We start from the raw sequence: 15,390 nt of genomic DNA on the forward strand, positions 1-15,390 counted from the left end.
TCCTGGAGGGGGCAGCCTGGAACAGGCGGCAGGACTGGGGTGGGGGGGATGCTTCACCCTTTGAGCAGTGAGAAAGCAGAGCTGGTGGGTGCAGATAGACCCGGGAGCTAGAAGGCTGGCTGCGGTGGAGATGGGGTCCTTCTTGTCATGTGATGATGCCTTGTCCTCACTGAGGTCAGTATCAGGGTCAGAGGTCAAGGGCACAGAGTGAGAAGGAGGTGATGGAGGTTAGGGGAGACAGGGCGGGGGGGAGTGAGCTTCTCAGAGAGTCGGGGGGTAGGTATACTGGCGAGGAAATGTGGTAGGATCCTTGTGCAGCATTGAGAACCCACAGGAGATTTGTGGCCTGGCCTCACTCGGTGCCGGTGCGCTTAGCATGACTCTCACACCATCCATCCATACCAGTCTGTGTGGTAAAGAGTCACTGTCCTGAGTTCCTGTGTAGCCCTAATCCCTGTCCCTCCCTAGGGACCCTGACACTGCCAGGAGCCTCTAGGACACTTCTGGGGCCCCAGCTGCATCTGTCCTGGTCCTCTGGGGCCATGCCAATTGCCACAAATTTTGGCTATTGTCCAATGGTCCTAAACGCAGTCTTGACCTGCTCCTTCTGCAGCTTCCCAGGATGCCCTTAGGATACGCACCACCTCCTTGTCTGCCCTGGAAGGACCGGGGCCAGCCTCAACATGGGGTTTTGCCCCATGCTCCGCTCTATACAGAGCGCATCAGAAACCGCTAGTGACACCCAGTCCCGTTCTGAGCCCCACCTTCTCCCTCAGGGGAGTGACTGCCTATCCTGACCCTCTGCTCCCACTTCTTCCTGCTCAGCCCCTCCCCATCCTGGAATACACGGGCATGGGGAAGATGCTGTAAGCAGGAACCCCCCAAGCTTCCTGGTCATTTGCTCCATGGCCTCAGAGGGCGGCCACAGTGACAAACAGGAGCCCTGGGGCACATCACATGGTCATGAACTAGCCCAGCCAAGAGCCCCACTTGGCCCGAGTCTGGCCAGAAATGAAATGGGCAGGAAGGGGAAGTGATGTCTCCAGGCCTCCCAGCAGACCTCCTCGAACTGCCGCAGGGAACACCGCACACATGTCCCCTGAGCACACGAAGCTGTCATGACCCCTTTGTGGATGACGGTGGTCTGCTCACCCTCTATCTTCAGCAAGTGTTTGCAAACTAACTCCACTGCCCAATCCTTTCTTCAAGTGACATCTTACTTGAGGCTAGAGACAGAAACAGCTCTAAGAGCTGCCCTGGTGAGAAGGAGTTGGGGGGCACAGAGGCCTCCCTGCTTGGCCTGACTTCTCCTTCCCCAGAGATGCCCCCCAAATCCCACCTGGGAACTCCAAAGAGTTTGAAGCTGCCCTCCTGGTGACAGGCACAGTAAGTGACAGTAGGAGGGCATCAGTATGTTCTGCCATCCAGGATGCTAGGCTCCCCAAAACTCCTTTCGGAGTTGTTCACAGAGTGCCCTGGCTCCAAGCACATGTCCACTTACCAGAGACGGTGACCACGATGTACTGCTGGGATGCTGGGGACGGGGCGGGTGCGCCGGCCGGCTGCGAGGGCGTGGGGGCGGCCGGAAGCTCTGTCACGTACTGCTTCTGGCTGCCCGGTGGCTGTGTCTGGGGCTGGGGGTTCTGCAGCTCGGTGACATATTGGGGCTGGGGGGTGGCGGCGGTGGCTGGGGGCTGGGGGGGTTGGGGTGCTGCTGAGGGTGGGGGCGGCGGCTGGGGCTGGGCCTGTGGAGGGGCCTGTGGCGGCTGGGATGGTTGCGGGGCTGCCTGTAGCTCGGTAACATACGCCTGTGTTGCCATGCCAACAGTGGGGAAAATGATAATAAATAAGGCCTTTTTTTTTTTTTTTTTTTTTTTTTTGCTTGCTTGGGAAGAAGAAGGGGAGGTGGGGAAAGAAAAAAAAAAGAAGAAGGAAAAACAAGAATTAATCTACAGGCAGAGGAAACCAGGGACAGATCCTGGCTCCCTAGAGACATGTACGGGTTCAGTAACTTAATTAAGTCCCAGGGCTGGCAAGATATAACCAACCCATCACTGCAGGGGAACCATGAACTGAGGCTAGTCTGCACCTCTTCCACTCACCCCTGCCCAGGAGTCCTGCTCTCGTCCTCCCAGCACCCAGCGTGTGGGAGATCCCTGTGCTGTGGGGAACTCTGGCTTTCACCCGGAAACAAATAGTACAAATAGTACGGTTCTCCTGAGGGACCTGCCAGGCTGGGCACTTTCTTTACATTTATTTCATTTTAAACTTTGCAACAATCACATCTGAGTTTCCGTTTGGTCCGCCAGAGGGGGAGCTGAGACTCAGAGAGGTTAAGGAGTTAGCCTCATGCCACACAGCAGGGAAGTGGCAGGACTGAGTCTGAACCCTGGGCATTCTGAGCACTTGACTAGTCAGCTAATTGCCGGAAAGGAAAGTCATGGGGCAAGCTGTCTCCCATCCAGCCTGTGCCAGTTCCCTGCACAGCCACCATCTGGGCTGGGATTCTTGGCTGAGTATCATCCCCAGTGGGGTGCCAGACACTGGGAAGGTGTTTGAGTCCAACAAACCCCTGAGCTGCTCACAGCCACAGAAGTGAAGGCAGTTAAGGGTGGCGATACCAGATGTGAGCTCATCACAGAGAGAGGGCCCTTGAAGGGCCAGGGGTAACCAGGCTGGGAGCAGGCCATGGCCACAGGGCAGGCCCAGCAGCCGCTGCTGACTTCAGAACGGGGCCCACCTGACCAGGCAGAGGCAGCTTTTCTGGTTGCTAAAAAGTTGAGGTCCCTTTCCCAAGGTGCTGGGTGAGGGACACTGTCTCTCTTGTGAAGCCCCATCCCTCTTGCCAAGTCAGCAGTGGGCAGGGCAGGTGAGACACAAGCTCTGGTCCAGTCAGGGCACGACTTGAACTTGGCTACCTCCTAGGTGTGACTTGTGCAAAGGGCTTCCTCTCCGTGGGCCTCCACTGCCCCATCTGTGAAATGGGAAGACAGCAGGCCTACAATACAGGGTTGCTGAGTGCAGTCTGATCATGTGGGCAGTGCTTGGCCAACACCTAGTGCAGCGTGAGCACTTAAAAATGGCTCTGGTTCCCGTCATTGCCCAGGGCCCTTTAACAAGGATCTGAGTAAAACTACAAAAAGCCTCTGGGCCCTGCCTCCCTGCTTTGGGTAACTGTCTACAAAGGAAACAGGGGCTTCTGTCTGCACATGGGTGGGCTCTCTGGGCTTGGGGTAGGCTGGGAGGGGCCGCAGGGCTCTGACAGGGTGAGCAGAGCTGGCAGAGCCCTGGGGCCACCTTCCCTGCCAAGCCAGGTCATTATAGAGAGAGGGGCAGAGATAGGAGGACTGGGCCCTGGTCCAGGTGGTGAGGAACTGTCCTGGGCTTTCCCATGGGGCAGGATAGAAGGGTGGCCTGCTGGGGACTCAGGCAGCAGGGGGAGCTTGCCCATCTGGAGAGGGAAGAGGCTACTGTCTGCCATGCACACAGAGAAGACATCTTCCCCCAGCCCCTGCCTTCCTCAAACTCCTTCCTGCCAGCATTAGAGGGGCCCGTCTTTGTGGGCCTCTCTGCACTACTGAGTCCAAACTCTGGCCCAGATTAGGTGCTCCAGTTACTGCAGATGATCAGCGCCTGTCTATCCAGTGTCAGTCCCACCTCAACAGGAACCCTGGCCTGTCTCTTAATTCATGAACATGTAAATGACCTTCCTCTGGGTCTCAGTTTCCCCATCTGTTACCTGGGGATGATGAAAACACCCAATTCATAGGGCTGTTGTAAAAATCCAATGTGATCAGCCCAGTACCCAATAAGTGCTGAGAAGTGGAAGCTGCTATTATTATTCATTCAACAAACATCCATGCTAGATGGGGCTGGAGGGGGAAGGAGACAGACATGATCCTCAAGCTCTTGGAAAGAGGCACCAAGGGGAACTCTGACTCTTGTGTTCATCAGCCTTATGCAGGGAGCTGATTAAATGCAGGTTCCTGGGCCCCACTGCCAGAGTCTGGGATGACCCTGGAGTCTGTTGTTTGAGCTAATCCCCTGGATGATTCTGAGGCAGGTGGTACTGGGGGCACTGAGAAACCCTGGCCTAGGCTTTCCCAGCTTGGAAAGCTTGCCCCTTGTGGGCCCTCCCACCACGAAAGGGCTTTAAAAGCTCCACACTTGGTGCTTTCTCCCCCTCGAGGTGGAGAGCCTGCAGGCTTCCTCCTTTCCACTCAGGGGCAGGGGAAGAAAGCGATGAGACAGCTGAAAGGCTGAGCTCAAAAGGGGGAAGTGGAGATGGATAAAACAGTTAAACTGATTTCTCTAATGGAGACCTTCTCAGCACTGTCATTGTTAGTCTTCAGGAAGAACGATGCAGGATGTCAAGTTTCCTATATTTATTTCACCCGGGAACCCCCTTTTTTTTCCATTTGTGGAAGACTAGATTCAGAGTTCTGTAGGGTGTTCCCTGGGGAGGCATAAGTTACAAATATCCATACAGGATGAGGCATTCCCCATCTATTTGAGCATGAGACCACTCAGCAAATCTTTCCTTAGCAATGAAACTGCCCCCCGCAAAAAAACCCAAAAAACACACCAATGACTGCACCTGTCTTCAAAGCCAACACCTGTTTTTGGAGAATGTTTGAATCAATTCCTTAGGTCAGGGGCTGGCAAATTTCTGTGAAGGATCAGACAGTCAAGATTTTTGGCTTTGTGGACAGACAGTCCATTGCAATGACTCAACTCTGCCACTGAAGTGGGAAAGCAGTCATAGACAATATGTAAACAAGTGAGTGGCTGTGTGTCAATAAAAGTTTATTTTTAGACACTGAGATTTGAATTTTATATAATTTTCACATACCGTCATATATTATTCACATCACAAAATACCCCTCAAAAATGTAGAAATCATTCTCCGCTCACAGGCCATAAAAAGCAGGTGGAGGCTGTAGTTTGCTGACTTGTTTTGGATGCCAGATCCTTAACCAGACGGTTTACACACAAGGCCCTCCCAAGGAAATGGAAGGAAAATCTCACTTTCCTCACCTGTAGAATGGCTTCAAAAATGAACTTTCCGGAGAATGAGGAAATTAAATATAATGATGTGAGATTCCTTCATTCTCTATATCCAGTTAGTTTTTAAGGCTTGTCAATAATTCATCCAAAGTAAATCCTAAGGCCGGGGCATATCCCTCCATCTTCATCAGCTCCGTGCTAGTCTGGGCTACCATAATCTCCTGCACGGGCCCCCTGCAACAGCCTCATCACTAGCTCCCAGCTTCACTCTTGCCTCTATATGATCTATATGATCCTTTGAAAACACAAACTCCATCATGCCACTCCTCTATTCAGAAGGCTCTAAGGCTCCCCATCACATTGAATAAATAAAATTCAGAGCCCTTCCCATGACCTGCAGGGTCCCATGGGATCTGGACCCTCCAGTCCCCTTTCTCACTCTGGTTGTGCTCTAGCAACACCGTCTCTCCTTCCCAAATGCTCCAGACCTCCTCCTGCCTCAGGACCTTTGCACCAGCTCTTCTGCCTACTCACATGCTCTCCTCACCTCTACCACTGGCTCCTTCTAATCACTCATGTCTCAGCTTATATGTCACCTTCTCAGGCCTCAAGCATCCCCCTTCCATGTACTCTGGAGTACATATTCCTGTTTTATTTTCTCCCTGGCCCTGTATCCTGTTTGTTTGTTTATTTTCCTCTTCCCTCCATGACCAGAAAGGTAAGCTCCCCAAGGTTGGAGATCTGGACTGCCTTGCCCATCACTCTAACCTCAGGTACCAGAACACTGACAGGCATACAGTGGGGACTTAACTTTTAATGTTAAATAAGTGTCTGTAATGCTGGGAACACCCTGCTAGTGAGTGTCAAAAGCCAGTTCGAATCTACCGACTGGTAAGACCTTGAGAAAAAGCTACTACTTCCTGCCAGTAGCAAGCTTGTGGTACAGGCGCAGGTGATGCCTCCTGGTCCAGAAGAGGCCCCTTAGGCCAGGAAGACCGCACTGTGTAGTTGCTGTCTGGAGGCCGTGTCCCTGGGGAGAGTCTGCCTGGCCCATCCCCTGTCTTCTGCCCCAAGATGCTGGGGTGGGTGGCAGGAGGGGAAGGTGAGACCCTCAGCTCCAGAGACACCTTTCCCAGGTCCCTACTTTTCCCACAACACCCACACCCCCCAGCTCATCCAGCTGCCTCCCGGAAGGTTGAGTCTGAGCCCAATTTTCTTTCTGGCTACTCTCCTAAAGCTGGAGGAGGACCTTAGAAGAGTGACACTTTCTCACTATAAACTCCTGGGATCCCTGTCATCGTCCCACACAGCCCAACAAGTGAGTCAAGCTTTAAAGCCACTAGGCTCTCGCTCAATGCAAAATGATAAAAATAAATGCGAATGGTGTAATTGTAAGGGCTGAACAGGAAGCAACAATCATCATAATAACAGTAGCAGCCAACATACTTTGAGCAATTACTATGTATCTTATGCTCAACATGTATTCCTTTATGGGATCCACAGCACAGTAATATAAGATTAAAATCATTACCAGTGAGCACTGCAGCTAGCTTAGATGGGAGAAAACACAGGCCCAGAGAAGTTAAGTTACTTGCCCAAAAGCATACAGCTAAAAAGCAGTTGATTGTCTCAAGGACAAGCGACCAAAGCCAGTGTTCCTTTCTGTAGTCAAATGACCTCTCTGGGCTTGGGCCCTTCAAATGCATAAGATATAGTGGGGTGGGAAGGGCAGTAAACAGGACTAGATCACGGGTAACATCACTTTCTGCTCAGAGTTCCCCTTTCTAATAGATGCCAATGATCTGGCAACTTGGTTATTTCTAGATCTTTACTGAAAATTAATCTCAACTCTTCCTAACTTTCAAGGGGTCCTAACCACCTCTCAAAGGGGCCTGGGAAAAGTCCCTGGAGAAGTGACATCTCCCAGCCTTATCTCAAATTTTTGGGGGAAAGCTTTGTGAGAACCCAAAATGTTCGTTCTCCTTGAAGTGTATTGATTGATTTTAAAAGAAAAAAGCTGAAGTTTGCACTTGGCTCTGTTAATACCAAGCACCAAGCTCCAAAGCAAGACAGAGAATAAGCAAAGTGGACTTGGCCTGGCTGCCTATTTAAAAAAAAAATTCTTCCCCAAGCTGGCAGATCTTGTCACCTGGCAAAGCAGTCACTCAGACTCTTCTAACCAACATGGAGAAATTCCCCTTTCCTCTGACCTCAGTGTCCCGCTCTCCGCCCACGTGGCTCTGGAAGCTGGTACCTCCTCAGTGACATGTGACCCACTTGACACCAACTTGATTGACACAAAAACATGTGTCTGGCCAAGAGAAGCAGCTTAAGAAACTTCCTCGAGCACCATTTACTTCCCATTCTCAGAAAGGAAGACTAGGATGGGCAATACAGTTAGGAATGGTCCCATCTCCAGGAACAAGCCCCCTGCCGAGGGACAACAGGAGATCTTAGATCTTAGAGCTGCCCACAGAGAAGCGATCAAGTTTCTGTTCCTCTAACTCAGGCATCCAAGATACTCCTCTCTGCCACAGGCTTCCCTTTCTGCAAATCAAATCGTCCAGACTAAAGCCATACACCCTAGCCCACAGCTTCATGTAACTGTCTACCTTCACCTCCTCTCAGAAAGAAGGTAGATTTAGGAGCAGACAGCAATGTTAAAATTAACATTAACAGTCAATCTATTTTAAAAAAAAAAAGCATTCAGAAACAGTAGATAGGAGTAAAAAGTTCAAGGACGAACCCTTGAGAAATTCCTGAAAGGAATTAGGAATCCCTGAAATGCAGAAAAGAGGCTATGGCAATAATTCTCCCCACTCTACAGGATGGAAAACTGAGGCCTCAGATGTGGCAGGCACTCAGTCCTGGCGGGTTCTAAAGGGACGCGGCACAGGTGGCCTCCCATTGCCTAGAGGAGCCGGAAGGCCTAGGCGGCAGCTGCCCCACCCGGTTCCCGGGGCACCGGCCGACCCCGCCCACACCTTGCGGCCTGGCCCCGCCCACCCACCTCGGTCCCGCCTCGCTACCCCCTCTCTCCCATTGGCCCAGCATTCCCAGTCCCGCCCCTCCGCACCTCCCGACATATAAAAGCCCCCCACCCCGGCCGGCCGACCTCCACTAGCTGCCGGCCTGCGAGCGCCCGCCCCTCGCGGGGGCCGGGCCGCGGGGCCCGGGGGCGGGTGGTGTCGCCCCAGCCGGGCCCCGGCCCCATCCCCCATGGCCCCGACAGTCGCCGCCGCCATTTTGACTGCCCGCCCCTTCCCCCAAGACTATGATTACAGCGACACCCGCCGCCCGGGCCCCGCCGCCCTCCTCGGCCCGGCCCGCCACCCTAGGGCCGCCCCAGTTACCTCGGCTTCTCCCCACTTCTGTCCGCGGAAGGGCTTTCCAGAGGTCTCGGAGGCGATGTTGGGAGGGGGACAGAACGTGCCGGGGTCCCCGGGCCTGGCCGGGGGGGTGGGGGTGGGGGTCGGCCGGGCGGTTGTTGTTGTTGACTCGCGTTGCCGGGTTGCTTGGTCGCCACGACTACCGTGGCTATGGCGCCTCCGTTTCCCTCACCGGGGCAACTGTTGCTACCCACCCTACTTACGTCACGCGCTGGGGCGGGGTCCAGGGTGATTGGAGGCGCCGGGAAAAATTACTGGACGGCGCCTGGCCCTGCCGCTAAGTTATTGGCTCCGAGGCACGCTTTTCAACGTCCTCTCGACTTTCCGGCGTTCTGATTCATCAGTATGACTGTCCATCAAAGGAAACTGAACCCTCAAAGGCATCCGAGCCCGTCACTCCCTCAAGGAAGCAGAGGGCTAAGAATAAAGGGGTGGGGTCTGTGAGGTCGGGATTGGTTTGCGGCTGTAAAATCTACCTTCTGGTTCGACTAAAGGGACGTCAATCTATTCCAAGGTTTGCCGCGCTCGCTCGCTGGAGGCCGTGTGCTTGCGCGGCACGCACAGCCAGCTGGGAGTGGTAGTCCGTTCCTTGCGTACTTTAAACGCCTCACCAAATATAAAGAGCGAGAAACGATCTCTCCTTCAGACTTCTCCCTTTCCTGGTGGACCACTTCTTGGCCTCGTGCGCTGACGTCACGAAAGAATGCGGTGACGCAGTGCTGCTCGTCTGTGACGGCGGCGGCGGAGGCCGGCTCGGGGCTCGATGACATCACCGGACCTCTTTCCCTCCCCATGTTGTCCTATGCTGGTAGGATGGACGTGCGGAGCCGAGACAGAGTTCCATCCCGGGGCTCAGCCCCAGAGCGACGCCTCCGCCACAGCTTCTGCCTAGACCCGGCCGAAAGCGCAATCGTCCTCGCTCTCCCGCCTCCCCGCCCCATTAGGCTCGGAAAGGTCACCGCTGCTCGGGCGGCCGCGGCTATCTCGGCCCCGCAGGAGGCGCGGGCCGCCCTGGGAAAGGTCTCGCGCAGGCGGGGGACTTAATTAGCTGCTTCTACCACGGGCGATAAATAAAGGTCAGCTCCTGGCCCCTCCCGGGGCAGCTTGTGCCGCTCAGCAGGGCTCCGCACCAATCCCCTATTCCTACCCCCAGTCCTCCGTGCCTCAGTTTCTCTAGGGGAGGAGAAGAGATAGAAGCGGGGCCTACACTACGGTGAGCGTCTCGGGTGCAAAAACTCAATCAAGATAATATTCTAATGCAATATTTTAAAATATCAAATTTAATAGGGAAAAAATAAACCCATGGTGAACAAAATAGCAAAATTTTAAATAAAAACAGGATCTGCCAGGACTGACAGAATGAGGTGAGTCATGCAAGTGCGGGGTCAGGTCTTTTTTTTTTTTTTTTTTTGCGTTAATTTTTAATTTTAAAAAATATTTTCTTGGTGACTGAGTTTTTTGACACCCCTTAAATTGTGCCCTAATCCTCACCCGAGACAAAAGAGGGAGGAAAATGAAAGGGAAGACTCAGCCTGCATTTATAATTCAAATTCCACTGTGTGACAGTGAGAAAGTGGCTCGCCCTCTCTGAGCTCCTGTTGCCTCCATTCAATCAACATTACACTTCCTTCATGCCATACCCTGGGTGTAAAAATGAAGAAAGACAAGTCCTGAGACTCTGCATTCTACTACAATAAGAGACATAATAAGCAGCGAGATTAATATTTAAGGTTCATAAGGACTGTGAGAGCAACGTTAGAGTCTGTACCGTAATGGTGAGAGAACATTGTTGGTTGTGTAACTTGAGGAGGGGTCATTCAAAAGGCCTGGGGACAGGAAAAACAGCTGGCTGGGGTGGAATGAGCAAAGAGGAAAGTGCCAGGAGGTGAGCTCAGAAATGTAAAAGTAGAGGGTGGCTCTACAGAGCATAGAGCATATGCTTAGCATGTTTGTGCGAGGTCCCAGGTTCAGTCCCCAGTACCTCCATTGGAAAAAAGAAAGAAAGAAAGAAATGTAAAGGTAGTCATGACTGCAGAAATCCTCCCAAGAACCCAGCAATGTGGAATATTCCCCCTAACTTGACAGGTAAGTAGACAAAAGTCTCAGAAGGGGAAGTAGCTCCTCCAGGATCATGCAGACAGAACCTAGACAGTCTGTTTCCTTTCCTGGGACTTTCCAGTATGCTTTGCTGCCCCAGAGTGTGACCCTCGATGGTAGACAAGAAGCAGCAGTAGTTCCATCTGCCTCGATCTTCTAGCTGAGCCCCGAAAATAAATGAGACTTCCAGGCAGGAGGCGCCTGGTTTAAATCTCAACTGGCAATTCAAGTCACTCAGCCCCTGCACCTGCTCCTGCGAGACAGGTTGGGTCCCAGGGCCAGCCATGTTGGTTGGGGAGGAGGCCTGGAGCCCTATTTTTATTGGCCATCCATTTCCCCACCTTCCTGAAGTCCTTGAACCCCAAGATGGGTACAAGCAAGCCTGGAAATCATTCCTTCAAACAAAATTATTCATTACAGAACTTAAAGGCAGGGAAGGGAGTGTGGGGCTAGAAATGGTCTGTATTTTTATCTGGTGGTGGTAGCACAGGTATATGGATGTAAAAATTCCCTGAACTCGCTAAGATCTGTGCACTATTTTGTATGTTATACTTCAGTTTGAAAGTTACAACACACACACACACACAAACACATTTATGAACCCATTGTAAGTAGCTCTCAACCGATTCCTTTCTGGAAACGTTGGTAATTAAAAGTAAGAAATTAAGCATGATCTTGCCTTCCCTGTGGTAGCTTTTCATGGTCACCAAACAGCCCAATAATGCCAGCTAAAAAATGTGGCAGGAATGAGAGAATTAGAAAAATCACCATTTTGCAAAAGTCAGTGAAATAACTAATTTAGGCAGTGATCATCAATGGGTGTTACAAAACATCAGGTGGGGAGCAAGGTATGCACAGGGCACCAGAGTGTTCGCTGGGTGTAGGGGCACAGACTTTACCACAGGGGCCAGACTGTCACCAGTGTCAGCTGCAGTGAAGCTCAGCAGCACAATAGAGGGACCCTCGGGTCTCCTGATATGATACCAAAGGAAGGTCACAGCTTTCCCTAGGACATCTCTTGCCAAAATGTTGAACCTGACACTGATCAAGTCTCTCAACCTAACGTCCAGTTTACAGGAAACAGCAAGGGTAGAGGAACAAGTTAAAGGACATCAGGAAGCAACTGACAAACCCCGAGGGTGGAGTGTGCTACAGAACAACTGTCCCAGTCTCTTTAACAAGTCGGTCATGAAAGGAAGTGGGGACTATTCTAGGGCAGGTGACATCATTGACATATGGGGCCAAATTGTTCTCTGTCACAGAGGGCTGTGCTGTGCACTGTAGAGTACTGAGCCGCATCTCTGGCTACCACTCACTACATGCCAGTAGCATCCCCCTGCCAGCAGGTGTGACAACCAAAGGTATCTCCAGACACGGCAACTGTCCTTGGAGATACTGCTCTAGAGGATGGTGGAGCAACTGACAGAAGGACCCGGGGTCCTCAGGCTGTCTGCCAGCAGAGACAAACATTCTCTCTTGTTTAAGCCAGTTATTGGGTTGCTGTTAGATTCAGAGACCTTTGGAATTCTGTTCCACATTTTATAGTCACTGAAAGTTTTGCCCCAGATAAGAATACTCATTGACGCAGGAAATTGGAGGCAGTGTAGGCGTCCATCCCTAGGGGACTAGAAAGATGCAGTAAGAAGCCTGCGTAATACAGAATACTAAGCCAATGGTGAAGGCAACAAAGTAGCTCTTAAAAAATAGGATGCTGATGGGGTGAAACTCAGACACAACAGCATTTTAAAATAAGCTAGCCTTGCTCCTGACCCAGGTGTCAAGGTTGAGAGGTCTCCATGGAATTCTGCCCAAAGGGAGAGAAAAAAATTAAATTAAGAACCATCTGCTAATGTGGATGTAATGAAATAAGAATCTGACACTTGGTGCACTGAAATCCAAGCAAGATGTCCTTCTATTTTGCTGGGAATTCATCATATATTTCTGCTTATTATACATGAGTTGTAGTGAATGATTAGCAGGCTGGTTCTTCTAACTTTTCAAACTATATTCACAATAGGATTAAATAAATAAATAAATATATTTATATATATAAATTTATATTTATAAATATATATAAATTTATATTTATAAATATATATATGGCATATAAACACTATGCAGCTATATCCATGGATCTAATGGAATCTAATGTCAGGGGACATGTGCTCAAACAGGTTTGGGAAAATATATTGGAAGCAGGATTTTGATGGACCAAGACAATCTTGGAAAGCTATTGCTGGAGGCACTGTACCATCACACTGAAAGGAAGATTTGTAAAAGAAAAGAATGGATTGAGATTTAAAACTCAAAACAAAGAGAGGTGATCCCCTAAATACTTGAGCTTTTTGAGAAAATGCTTGGGACACAAGCATATCTACATGAAACTCAGGGGAATTTGAATATCTGCTTTGGTGTAAGATGATACTGAAAAATGATTGTATGTTTTGTTAGGTGTGAAAATGGCAGTACATTATGTAGGAAGATAACCTTATTTTTCAGAGATGTGTGTTATAGTCTTTAGAGATAAAAAATGCTGTCAGTAAGGTTGAAAAGAAATGGTGTGTTTAAAGCACCTAGGACAAAGCCAGGCATGTAGCAAATCCTCAATAAGTGTTACTGGTCATTGATTTAAAAGTTTGGAGAAATGACAATGTATTTACTACTCATTTCATAACCATATGGTAAATCTCCTTAATATATAAAGAACTCCTAGAGATCAGAAAGAAAAAGATCAACAAGCCAAAGGAATAATGGGCAAGGACATTGACCAGACAGGAAAGAGAAAACTATAAATAGTCTTAAACACATGGAAATATGTTCCCCCTCAGTGGTGATAAGGGAAATTTTCTCTACTCTGAGATATAGTTTTTTCACCTGTCCTGTTGGCAAACATCCAACGTTTGGTTAACACTCTGTTGGTGAAGCTGAAGGGAAACAGGACCTCTCATCCATTGCTGGAGGGAGTGTGAATTAATCGTACCCTCAAGGAGGGAGATTTGGCAAAAAAATTACAAATGCACATAATCTTCAAGCCAGAAATCTCACTTTGTGGAATTTACCTACAGATACACTTGCACACGTGTGAAATGACATTTGAGCCAAGTTCTTCATTGTGGTGTTAACCTAAGAACAAATGGATGACAAAATGTCTGTCTCTGGCAGTGAAATTAATTATGGGGCATCTATACAGCAAAATACGACGTGGCTGTAGAAAAATGACAAGGATGCATAAAGAGAGCTTCGCAAAGGGGAGATCTCCAGCATTTGTTGTTAAGTAGAGGGGCGGGGGAGGAAGGCATAGAAGAATTTGTAAAACATGCCACTTGAACTGAAATCCTGACACATTCTACCATGTGGTAAACCATGAAGCCTTGTGCTAAATCCAAGAAGTCAGACACACAAGGGCAAATACTGTGTGGTTCCACTTTACAACGTAAAGAATAAGCAAATTAACAGAGACAAGAAGTAGAATGGTGGTTACCAGGAGTTGGGGAAAAGAGGAATCTGTATTATTGTCTAACTGAGTACAGAGTTTCAGTTTGGGAAGATGGAAAAGTTCTGGGGATGAATGTTAGTGATGGTTGCACAACAATGTGAATATACTTAATGCTACTGAACCGTACACTTAAAAATGGCTGAAATGGCATATTTTATATATAATTTACCACATTAAAAAGAAAAAAACTTTTTAATGCTACCTTTAATGTAAAAGCAGGTGTGGGGACGGATAAGAACTCGTATTCATATTTGTTTGTATACGTGCACAGAAATTCTGGAAAGCAAGAGTGCTGGGTTACCAAGGGGACAGAGAGGAAGGAAACAGACTTGGGAGGGAGATACTGTAGCGTAAACCTTAAGATTTTTGTTTTTTGAAGCACATGAATGTACTAGCTATTCAAAAGTAAAATTAGTTAAGACATTTGAAGAATTACTTTACTTAGGATTTGTAAGATTTGGGTGCATTTTTATGCTCGGACCATAATAACAATGATGATAACAATAATGATATTGGTAGCAGATAACATTTCTGAATTCGTATGTGTTAGTTTCCCACAACTGCTGTAACCTTTCGCCACAACTGAGTGGCTTACAGCAATGGAAGTGTATTCTCTCATAGTTCTGGAGGCTGCAAGTCCGAAATCAAGGTGTCAGCAAGAGCCCTGACTCCCTCTGAAAGCTCTAGGGGAGGATCCTTCCTTGTCTCTTGCAGATTCTGGTGGCTCCTGGCATGACCTGGCCCTTTTGGCTGCAGCACTCCAATCTCTGCTTCTGTCTTCGCAGGGCCTTATCTCTTCTGTCTGTGTCTTTAACACTTGTCATTGGATTTAGAGCCCACCCAGATAATCCAGGATGATCTCATTTTAAAACCCTTAATTACATCTTCAAAGACCATTTTTTTGTTTTTTTTTTTTTAATCCAAATACGATCACGTTCACAGGTCTTGGGGGATTAGGATGTGGATATATCTTTCTGCAGGTAACCATTCAACCCACTGCACAGACTGTGCTATGCTCGGTACTAAGCCCTTGAGGTAAGTTCACCCAAGTCCTTCAATAGCCCTGTGAAATAGATCATTTATTATCGCCATCTTACTAATGAATTCAGAAAGGTGTAACATCTTGCTCAAGGTCACACAGGAAGCTGTGTTGGGCTCAAAACTGATTCACGTGTGAAGCGCAAAATAAGCTTCTGGTTCTGGAACAATTGGTTAAACTCAAACAATCAGGCAGCAGATATTTCCTGGTGTGTTTGTTCTTTGGCAGCCCCTTGGCCAAGATCAGGGAGAAAAGGGCAGAAGGGTGCGTCCCTTGAGAGTCGCTGGGAGAAGAGGCAGAGAAGGGGAGCGTATTATTCATCAGCCCTTTCGAAGCAGAACAATCAGATATGATTCCTGCCT

The 15,390-nt window shown here is 49.2% G+C and overlaps 1 protein-coding gene across 4 annotated transcripts in view; it reads right to left on the bottom strand.

The window, feature by feature from the left end:
- RFX1 (regulatory factor X1) overlaps positions 1-8,701 on the bottom strand; it is a 30,086-nt gene extending 21,385 nt beyond the window's left edge. Inside the window, exons 1-2 of one of the 4 annotated variants that reach the window (XM_064479901.1) lie at positions 8,361-8,701; positions 1,502-1,885 (exon numbers count right to left, since the gene is read on the bottom strand). In XM_064479901.1, the coding sequence (XP_064335971.1) occupies positions 1,502-1,820 (319 nt within the window). In that variant the 5' untranslated portion in view covers positions 1,821-1,885; positions 8,361-8,701. The remainder of the gene's footprint in view (positions 1-1,501; positions 1,886-8,360) is intronic. The other 3 variants (XM_031437434.2, XM_064479902.1, XM_064479903.1) reach the window with 3 other exon arrangements.
- Positions 8,702-15,390: the final 6,689 nt, after the last annotated feature.

This window comes from Camelus dromedarius, chromosome 27 (assembly GCF_036321535.1).
Source record: "Camelus dromedarius isolate mCamDro1 chromosome 27, mCamDro1.pat, whole genome shotgun sequence".
In the NCBI taxonomy this organism is placed as follows: domain Eukaryota; kingdom Metazoa; phylum Chordata; class Mammalia; order Artiodactyla; family Camelidae; genus Camelus; species Camelus dromedarius.